The following is an 11743-nucleotide window of genomic DNA, read 5'->3' on the forward strand; positions in this document are numbered from 1 at the left end:
CATATTATATTGTCTTTATTTGTACTACATTTCATTCCTGTTGCACACAACACTTTGATAGTTGCTGTTGATTATTAATACTTTTTCTGGTGGAAAATCAATTTCCATTTTTCAGCCCTAAGCAGCTGAAATGTTTCTCAAACTCTGATATGATTGGTGTCTTCTAGTTTTACCAGTCATAACTGCTAGATCGCAGACCAGAAAGTAATGTGACCCATGAGGAAGGACTTTGACACCAAGATTAATTTTGGGATTATACATCTGTGCATTTTTATGCCACAGAATACGCTTTCTTTTCTAAAACAAGTTTTCCATCTGACACTATTAATGTTATACAAGACTCTGCCTCCAATTGCACTAATTTAATGTGTAAACAATTAAAAATATACGGATAAATTATTATTATTTTTATGTTTAAGTTGTGAAATATAACAACATAATTCCTATTGTGTTACCATTGAGAAGTACTCGGCCTCGACTGGCAGAGTAACACGTCTCTTCGAAGATAGAGTAAAACTGAACAATGTCGCTTTAAGGTAAGGTTGATATCGTTATAGAACCATTACTCATGATAAGGGAAGAGTCATTAAGAATCTCACGACTGAATACGCTTATTCATGTTATTTATTGTACGTTAAAGTTATAAATGGATATGTGTAAGTTAAATGTTCGTAATGTGTGACGAAATAACTGAAGTATTGTATTGGTTAGATATAAATTTAGATTTACATCTTAATTGTAATGTAGAAGCGTACTGAAATTGTGATAACCATATGGAAAAAATATTTGTAATTTATGTCAATAAAAGTTGCATAGAATGTTAATGTGTCTGCATATGCATTATGATTTATTTATATTGATTTTTAATCCTCCCATCTCATTTCCCCACTTCTCTGTAGCCTGTATGTGAGCTGCGTGCAAATTGTTTTCATCCCAGAGAACAGGAGATGGCTCGTTCTCCCTCCTTTACTGCTCAGAATCGGAAAGCTATATAGGATTATTGAATACTGGGAAATCTCAGCCTCCCGTCGAATTGAGTACTGGGTCTTTCCCGTGGGTAAAAGGACAGCCAATGTGTGATCCCGACCACCACCTCATTCTAATGCTGTCATGAAAGCGTGGAGCTTTTCTCCATGCCCCTGCCCCAAGATTCTCCTGTGTGTGATGTGATCTGTGCCTGACGTTAAAACATTCATTGACAATTTACGCGAAGGTAAAAAAATACAAAAATCGACAGAATGAGTGCTATAACTTCAACCGTTACCATAGCAACAAGCCTACCATGCTATATAACATTCAGTTATTTTTCCGATCGCAGGGCTGCGGTTTGTTTACGGCGATTGTACCCTGAAGTTGCTTGCAGTTAAAATGAATGCGCACGGTTTTGTTTTAATGCCATGCCTCCCAAAAAAGAGATTATAAAGCGTTTGACGCAAAGTTTACATGTAGGTAGATTATTAGACATTGTGTAATTTAACATCACATAATTATAAGTAACCTGCTTTTACAACTTGCAAGAGATTATTTACTGCAAACCAAGTTCAAGTAATTCTTTGAACACAGTCTCCATCTACAATTTGTCACAACTTTCTTCGGTGACCGCTCGCTAGGATGAGTCTTAGGATGAGTCACGAGTTCACGACCTTTATGATTCTAGTTATGTTCGTTCAGTAGTTTGACAAAGTGGCGGTATATTTAACTCCATTAAGGTATCCAACAAGCTGTGTCGAAAATTCTTGAAGGTGCGATCGAGGGTGTGATGACAAGTTGACAACTGTGAAGCATGCAAATTGAATACGAGGTTTAAATGCATATTTTTTATTTAAATCCAGGTGACATTGACATTGCGCAACATTTTCATCAATAGATCTCCTTACTAAAGAGTGTTCAGTAATTACTAAGTTGATACTGAGAACCGACTCTGCAATAATGCGGTATGGTCAACTAGTGATGGGTCCTGCTGGTAGTGGAAAGGTAACTCTAACCTCAATTACATAAACAAGTAGAATTTAAAGGTATGTGATACTTGACAATATGTAATATAATATAAACACAAAGAGAAACTATTGTTGAGAAAAGGAAACGTCATCATTTAAAGATAATGGGAATATTTTTATGCTGTCAAATAGGCCTATGCACAGTTTTACGTTTCATTGTATTATACAGTCACGTTTTTACTTCTATACGCATAAAATACTAATGCTGTATTTTTGTATGCAGTCCACGTACTGTTCCACGATAGTGAAACACGCTGCAGCAGAGAAGAAAACCATTGATGTAGTTAACCTGGACCCTGCAGCAGAATATTTCGATTATCAACCATTGGCAGACATCCGTGAACTCATTCATTTGGACGATGCAATGGATGACGACGATCTTAAATTTGGCCCCAATGGTGGCCTAGTATTTTGTATGGAGTGAGTATATTATTAACATAACAAAACAAGGAAATTTTATAGAAAGAGTCTACTCATCTACATGTTCAAAAGGTCTTAAGCCTTGTTACATAATAGTACATAACGGTAGTATTATTGAAACACAAAGAGAAACCATTGTTAAGTAAAGGAAACGTAGGCCTAATTATGGGATTTTTTTGTGCAAGTGAGCGCCTACCTTCACTGGTACAGTAGAATCTCGATTATCCGTCATCCCAGGGTCGTCCGGATAATCGAATTCCAAATTTTTAAACAATATAACCAAGCATTTCAAAATGTTACAGAAACTTTATTGCAATACATGAACAGTAATAAAATTAACTTACTGTATAACAAAAAAATTATGAGTAATTATAGTATGAAGCTTCAAAGCTTGAAATCTAGCCCGGTTTGAAGAAATCGCTTATTTTCTTTTGCTGGATAGTCTTCATTTTTTTCGTGAGGGCTAAATCACGAATCCTTTTCAGCTGTAATAGTTGTTTCTGCCTCTTCTTGCCTTTCAAGCCACTGGAACACATCAGCAGCTTTTAGTGCTTCAGCGTGGGAGAGTCCTGCAGCTTCAGGGATGCCGTCTATGTCTTCTTCCTCACCCTCTCTTTTAAGACAGGAATCAACAATTTCGTCATAAGTAAGGTTCTGGAATCCGTTTTCATTAGCATCACAGTTCAACCAGTCCATTACGTCCTCCCTATCACAATGAGTAACAGACGATAACAACTGAAAATGTACAAGCCAGCCGGCACTTGCCACAGAAGTAAACAAGCGACTATCACTCTCTCTCCCTCCTCCTTACGTAGCAAATCGAAAAAAAGAGAGAGATGGGCTCTTAAGGTAAGCGTTCACTACATCCTATCGCACTCCTCATACAAATCGCACGCAGCGGATGTTTTAAGTGCAGTGCATTCACTGTAACGGCTCCGCCTCATCGGATTCCCCTATCAGCTGTTTAAAACATGACGTCGTACGATATTGACATTACTGAAAGCAGAGGAGTTGAGGTTAGGTCTATTAATTACGTCTGTTAGCGGATAAGAATTTGTAATTGCTTGGTTACATAATATATTTGCAAGAAACGACTTGATTACTGTAATGGGAACGTCTCAAATTATATCATTCTTTGCAATTTTCTATAAGCGAAATAAGTTTTCCGTCTGCCATTTTGGCGCGAGACTGAACATGGCACAACATAATAGTAACAGTTGACCAATTAAAATTGATTTATTAAAGAAGGCCATGACCACACGCATCGGAAAAGTTGCCCATCCGAGAAACGTGGACGGATTTGCCGAGAGGCGATGCGTCCGATTTGATGTAGTGAACGCGGTTACATAACAATTACAGCAAAGATAGTCTTTTTCCGATCCGTGTGATTCGTCCGATGAGTGCGATACGATATAGTGAACACTTACCTTTAGCATCCAGATAATCGAGTTTCTACTGTATATTAATTGTGGGATATACAGAACTTACACTGTTTCAGTTTTGATGGCTGTTTCAACCAAAACTTTATAGGCAGAATTCTGAATGTCTCAGGTACCTGATGGAGAATCCAGATTGGCTGGAGGAGCAGCTGGGCGATACGGATGACGACTACATTCTGTTCGACTGCCCGGGCCAGATCGAGCTCTACACACACATGACGGTCATCCGCCAGCTGGTGGAACTGCTGCAGCGCTGGAACTTCCGTGTGTGTGGCGTGTTCCTGGTGGACTCCCAGTTCATGGTGGACGGTGCCAAGTTCCTGTCGGGCACCATGGCTGCTCTCAGCGTCATGGTCAACTTAGAGCTTCCCCACATCAATATCCTGTCCAAGATGGACCTCCTCAGCAAGTCTGCACGCAACCAGCTTGACAGGCAAGATTCTCTAAACTGGGATGTGATCTCATATCTGAGGCACGCAACTTTCAATTAAATTTGTGACGCAAAACAATGGAATTGGGTATACACAGTACACCTATTTTTTTCTTCCGTCAATACTTCTCACCATTTTTCCTTTATTCACTATTATCATCATTCAGGGCCGGATTTAGGTATAGTGCCGCCCCTAGGCAGTGCTAACATTTGTCGCCCCCAACTCCCACAAACAGTTTATGAGCTGCTATTATACAGGTCATGTTTAGTTTAAATTATTTTTAAATGAAATGTTACAATTCAGAAAAAAATTAATTACTGGAATCAAAATACATGCTTCATACTTGTGAATTATAAAAATTTCCTTCATACTTTGTTGACAGAAAGCATTGATGATATCAAGTCGATCTAACGAAGCACATCAGACTCAGTACAAAGAAACATATTCAAATTATTCATTTTTTAAACAAAACTGATTTGTGAAAGGCAGGCTGTGGTTTATTTTTAAACATTGGTTTTGTTGGTGGTATAATTATTATGAATATTCTTACTTCGATAGGAAGTACAAATTAAATTGAAAAATAAACTCCAACTCTCTGCGGAATAAACCTTTCATATCGAATTATATAGTGCACATGCTGGAAATAAAAGAATTGTATTCCAACGGATACCATCCCATTGTGGAATCCTGGGAAACGAGAATGTGGATGCTTTAGCAAAGAAGGGCAGCACTGCTACTTACAGACCTGTTACTAAATCTACGTATTACTCTGTGAAAAGATTTATTAACTCTACATACTTAGACTTCAACAAACAAAATTTGATAACACAATCCCAAGGGAAAAAATGGAACTCTTTGCATCATAATCCACAGTTAATTCCCGATTTACCACGAAAATCGTCTGTAGCTGCATTTAGATTGGCAACAGGCCATGATTGTTTGGCCAAACACCTGCATAGAATTGGAATATATCAGTCCCCTAACTGCCCATTGTGCAACTCAAACCAAGAAATGGATTCGGAACACCTCAAAATCTGTGCTTCAGTGGCTGGCCATGATAATATCTTTGAAAAATATTGGAGTGCAAGAGGTCAAATGACTTTATTGTCAAGTGCCTGGCGTTAGAAAACAACAACATATTTAATTTAATTTTTTCTTTAATAGAAGCCCTAGTTAGGTAGGCTATCATTGAAAAATTTATTGGAAATGCAACAAACAATTTAGGCTACAAGTCAAATTATATTTTATAAAGAATATAAGTGAAGATTAATTATGCTAATCGACAACTTCAGTGCAGTGGAGGATATCATGTCCAGGGTGCTGTCAGGAACTTTTAATTTCCGGAAGACTTCTAAGGACTCCCGTGGGATTGTGCCTCTAGCCCCAATCATAATTCCTATAACGTCCCATGTCTTGATGTTATATTTGGTCTCCAAATCGCTGCAGCATGGCAGATAAATTGCACGTGTTTCTTTGCAGACTTCTCTATGTTGTTCCTCGCTGTTCTCAAAACAGACTGTGGAATCGAGAATGAGTCCACAATTTTTTTTTCTGTCTATAATAATGATATCTGCTCTTCGAGTTGAACCGTCAGCAGATACAACAGATTTTGAAGTGTCTAATAGATGACTTCAACTTCTACAACAAAATTTTTAGGTCCTTAATCTAAGGATTTATAAAACGAGAAAAGTGGACATGCAGCACCAGCACCTGCTGTATTTTGATTGGACAGTAAAATATGGAGTCATTCTTATCAGGGAGCGAAAGGTAGCCAAAGCAAGGTACTGATTACATCATCGAAATTCAGAAAACACCAGAGCTCTGTTTTCCTTGACAGTATTTACATGAACACTTCACCTTTATGCCTATGTAAGAAAATACAGGAAACTTACCTTATCTTTCCTGCCTTCTTCTTTTCCACCATCGCCATCAGCAATCGAAAACTGGACGTCTGGCCATCTGTCCCCCAGTCGTAAATGGTTTACACCAATGTTAGACATTAAAATGTAGCGAGAAAATCCCATCATGGTCAGCAGGGTACTGATTCATGTTTCTTTTCTGCAGGTACCTGGAGCCAGACCCCCACGCACTGCTGGGCGATGTGCAGACAGGGTCCAAGTGGGGCGAGAAGTACCACAAGCTGACGGAAGCCATCGGGAACCTCATCGACGACTACAGTCTGGTGCGGTTCTACCCACTCAACATAAAGGACGAGGAGAACATGGCCGACTTGTTGCTCATGATAGACAACATGATCCAGTACGGCGAAGAGGCTGATGTGAAGACCAAGGACTTCGAGTACGAAGACGACGAAGATGATGATGGGGGCGGTCAGGAGACTTAAAAGTGAAGCCTACCTACAGACTGCTCAGAGAGGGTTTTAAGTGGTCAGCTTGGTGCACACCTGTTGGTTCCATCCTGATTGTTTACAGTTTTGTATTATTGTACATAAAATATATACAATGACATTTTCATCTCTTGGTGTTTTCACTGTCCTGTCAAGATAGCATTGGCGCACTTAGAGATGATTTAAGACCACATAATTATAGGACATACTGTATAGGCAAAAGCATCCACATTTTCTCTTCCACTCTTTTCCTCTCCATCTTCACTTTCGTCTTTCCTCCTTTTTTTCCTTCTTTCCCTCGAGTCCAGACTTTAACATCGCCCTGTAGAATTTATTACTACGTAATTTTCCTTTTTCTTAATCACTTACAGTAGCATGCAAATTAATCCGAACAACGTAATTACTTATGCAAAAACACTCAAACGGGATAAAAAAAAAAGGATCTAAGACATACCTCAGTAATCTATGTGGCCTCCCTTGTTCCTAATAACAGCTCTGAGACGATTTGGCGTGGATTCCACTAATTTCCCACAAATATTCTTCATTTCTTCATCGCGAAACCATACACCAATGAGGGCAGAAATCATCTTCTCCTTTGTAGAACAATCCATTTTTTGCATTCTTCTTTTGCAAATTGACCACAAGTTCTCAATGGGGTTGATCTCGGGTGAGTTGCCTGGCCAGGGGAGTACCTGAATATTCTTCTTGTTGAAGAATTCTGTAGTTTTTCGAGACGTATGGCATGGTGCCAGGTCTTGTTGGAACACACCTCTGCCATCCGGAAATGATTTTTGCAGCTGGGGTACGATTCTGGTTTCCAATAAGTGAATATATTTGTCAGAATTCACCATTCCTTTGATAGGTATTAATGCTCCAGGCCCTTCATGTGTAAAACAACCCCTAAACATTACTTTAGGGGGGTATTTGGGTGCTTGTTGGAGATGAGCTGCTGTTACTTTTTCGGATCCTTTCCGTACGTAAGAAACACTGTGGCCGTGGACCTCGAAATGAGACTCATTGGAAAAAAAGTACATTCTTCCAGTCATTCACTGTCCAGTGTTGATGTAATTTTGCCCACATTAAGCGTTTTTTGCACATAACAGGGGTTAGCAGTTGCTTCTTAATAGGCTTACGAGCCCTTCGTCCAGCTTCCAAAAGCCTACGCCGCACTGTTGTGACGTGAATATTCGCCCCAGTGGTAGCCATTAACTCGCGGGTTAAGTCGACAGCAGTTAGTCTAGGATTTAATTTACTTTTCCTGACAATTAAACGATCATCTGCAGGTGAAGTCTTCCTTTTCCAGCCACAGTTTCCTTTTTTCTGGGGTGTGATGGATCCAGTCTCGCTGTATCGTTTTATGATCGAATTAACAGTAGCCAAACCGATGTGACATTCTGCAGCAATTTGCCTCTGTGTCATAGAAGAATGCTCTGCTAATGTTATAATTTTAGACCGTTTTCGTGGAGTTGTATCCATTTGTGAAGACGACAGAATGTACACAGGATTGCAGTATTAAGTCTTCAACACAACTGAAATGCTTGTAAGTACAAAACGACAGGCAAAATGTCACATATTATAAAAAAAATGACAGACCTTCAACAATGGAATTACACGTACTACAGATGTCAATTAAAGCGGTATGAGCAGCTGTGAGGCCAACAATGACAGAAAAGGTAAAAATATGTCGTGTTCGGATTAATTTGCACACTACTGTATTTAACGATGCTAGAGAGAGAGAGAGTAATTAGTAATTGAAGCAACTTTTATCCCCCCCCCCACTTTTTTTTTTTTTTTTTTTTTTTTTTTTTTTTTTTTTTTTTTTTTTTTTGCTGCTGCAAAGTCGTCAATGCTGGAATACAACTTAACTGAGACACTTGTCTCGACACTTTTGCTGACAACCAAGTTGTTATTGCCAAATGGGAAGATGATTTGCAAAGAGCAGTTTACAACTTACACAGAAGTGCTCCAAAATTTAACATGAAAATATAAACTGAAAAAATTAAAGTGATGACATTTTTAAGAAAAGATCAAATTCCATGCAAAATTAATATAAATAATATATTAATAGAACGTGTGAATTCATTTAATTATTTAGGTTATAATTTATCATGCATAAATGATGATGGTATGACTAACTAAATTTCTAAAAATTACCTAACTATTAACAATGTATTGAAACCATACCAAGTGCAAAGACATACAAGGCAGAAGATATATAAAATCCTTGGACGACCAGTTCTAGTTTATGGCAGTGCGGCATGGACAATAAGGAAAGCTGATGAGAAAATGCTAACTTACTTACTTACAAATGGCTTTTAAGGAACCCGAAGGTTCATTGCCGCCCTCACATAAGCCCGCCATTGGTCCCTATCCTGTGCAAGATTAATCCAGTCTCTATCATCACACCCCACCTCCCTCAAATCCATTTTAATATTATCCTCCCATCTACGTCTCGGCCTCCCTAAAGGTCTTTTCCCTCCTGTCTCCCAACTAACACTCTATATGCATTTCTGGATTCGCCCATACGTGCTACATGCCCTGCCCATCTCAAACGTCTGGATTTAATGTTCCTAATTATGTCAGGTGAAGAATACAATGCGTGCAGTTGTGCGTTGTGTAACTTTCTCCATTCTCCTGTAACTTCATCCTGCTTAGCCCAAATATTTTCCTAAGCACCTTATTCTCAAACACCCTTAACCTATGTTCCTCTCTCAGAGTGAGAGTCCAAGTTTCACAACCATACAGAACAACCGGTAATATAACTGTTTCATAAATTCTAACTTTCAGATTTTTGGACAGCAGACTGGATGATAAGAGCTTCTCAACCGAATAATAACAGGCATTTCCCATATTTATTCTGCGTTTAATTTCCTCCCGAGTGTCATTTATATTTGTTACTGTTGCTCCAAGATATTTGAATTTTTCCACTTCTTCGAAGGATAAATCTCCAATTTTTATATTTCCATTTCGTACAATATTCTGGTCACGAGACATAATCATATACTTTGTCTTTTCGGGATTTACTTCCAAACCGATCGCTTTACTTGCTTCAAGTAAAATTTCCGTGTTTTCCCTAATCGTTTGTGGATTTTCTCCTAACATATTCACGTCATCCGCATAGACAAAAAGCTGATGTAACCCGTTCAGTTCCAAACCCTGTCTGTTATCCTGAACTTTCCTAATGGCATATTCGAAAGCGAAGTTAAAAAGTAAAGGTGATAGTGCATCTCCCTGCTTTAGCCCGCAGTGAATTGGAAAAGCATCAGATAGAAACTGACCTATACGGACTCTGCTGTATGTTTCACTGAGACACATTTTAATTAATCAAACTAGTTTCTTGGGAATACCAAATTCAATAAGAATATCATATAATACTTCCCTCTTAACCGAGTGATATGCCTTTTTGAAATCTATGAATAACTGATGTACTGTACCCTTATACTCCCATTTTGTCTCCATTATCTGTCGAATACAAAAAATCTGATCAATAGTCGATCTATTACGCCGAAAACCGCACTGATGATCCCCAATAATTTCATCTACGTACGGAGTAATCTTCTCAAAAGAATATTGGACAAAATTGTGTATGACGTCAACAAAAGTGATATTCCTCGAAAGTTACCACAGTTGGTTTTATCCCCCTTTTTAAAAATAGGTACAATTATGGACTCCTTCCATTGTTCTGGTACAATTTCCTTTTCCCAAATTGCAAGTACAAGTTTATAAATTTCGCTATATAATGCACTTCCACCCTCTTGTATTAATTCTGCTGGAATTTGATCGATACCTGGAGACTTGTACTTTTTCAGATTTTCTATCGCAATTTCGACTTCTGAAAGCGTGGGTTCGGGTATAAATGGCTCAGCAGTTTGTATTTGAATTTCGTCCCGATCATTTCTATTTGGCCTATGTACATTTAGTAGTTGCGCAAAATAGTTTTTCCATCTGTTTAGGATTGATGGAGAGTCTGCAAGCAAGTCACCATTCTCATCCTTGATCACGTTTACCCTTGCCTGATATCCATTTTTAAATTCCTTTATACCCTTACATAAATCTCTAATGTTTTTATTCTTACTATTTGTTTCTACCTCATTCAGTTTTTCCTTCAAGTAAGCTCTCTTTTTATTCCTAAGTGTACGACTTGCTTCCCGTCTTTCATTGAAATAATTATCTCTCTTCTCCTCAACTGGATCCTGTAAGAATTTCAATTTTGCCTGTTGAGAAAATGCTAACAGCAGCTGAAAAATGAGGTTCATGAGACGAAAGCGGGATGCTCATTGCTCAAACACTGTAAAAATGAGACATACTGAAAGAACTAAAAATAGATCCTATAGTTCATTTTGTTCAACAATATAGACTTCAGTGGAAGAAACCTGTCGAAAAGATGGATCTCACTAGATGGCCTAGACAAATTCTTGCCTATGTATTAAGAGGAAGGAGAAATTTGGGAAGACCACAAAAACGCTGGCATCGCTAGGGTCTAATATGTGAAGGACATGATAATGATATTTTTCTTCCTAATACATTGATATATTATATGCATTACAATGCACATTTAACATACATTTCTCAGAATACAAGACAATCCCATATAATGTCTCATCATGCATGCATACAATAGATTTACTTGTATATTTTTTACGTATTTTATTAATCACGAGGCATAGGGCCGCCCATAGAAATTGTGGGGCTTCCCCACAAAATTTTGTCAGGGCCTTTTCCCCACCCCCTCGCCAGTATTTTAATGAATGTTGAAATTCTATAATTTAAATACTCATACAGTACTAAGGCAACAAGTTAAAAAAAACTGTATTACAAAGTCTGGCAGCCTTGCTTGTCACTGAAATTAAAATATCACTTGGTCAAGATAAAAAAACTTCAGTTTATGAACATATTTAATAATAATCAGTCTTACAGTCACTAAAAAAATAAAATGTTATTTTAACAATAAATCAGGCATACTTTACTGAAATTAAAAATTAATATGCAGATACAGTGAGGTTAGTTGGGGACGCTCGAGTTTTCGTCCAGAGCCGGCCCGGCTATCAATGTGTTGGTTACAGCGCGTCTCCGGCACGTTTAGGCCTTCAATGCTACTGTTACAATGCT

The 11743-nt window shown here is 38.2% G+C and overlaps 1 protein-coding gene across 1 annotated transcript; it reads left to right on the forward strand.

Moving 5' to 3' along the window:
• The first annotated feature begins 1540 nt into the window (after positions 1-1540).
• On the forward strand, positions 1541-6761 carry LOC138713102 (GPN-loop GTPase 3). Its single transcript, XM_069844878.1, has 4 exons — positions 1541-1974; positions 2221-2417; positions 3969-4289; positions 6352-6761. Exons 1-4 carry the CDS (start codon positions 1930-1932, stop codon positions 6629-6631), a joined length of 843 nt encoding a protein of 280 aa, XP_069700979.1. The 5' UTR covers positions 1541-1929; the 3' UTR covers positions 6632-6761.
• The last annotated feature ends 4982 nt before the right edge of the window (positions 6762-11743 follow it).

Source organism: Periplaneta americana, chromosome 14 (genome assembly GCF_040183065.1).
Source record: "Periplaneta americana isolate PAMFEO1 chromosome 14, P.americana_PAMFEO1_priV1, whole genome shotgun sequence".
NCBI classification, from domain to species: Eukaryota; Metazoa; Arthropoda; class Insecta; order Blattodea; family Blattidae; genus Periplaneta; species Periplaneta americana.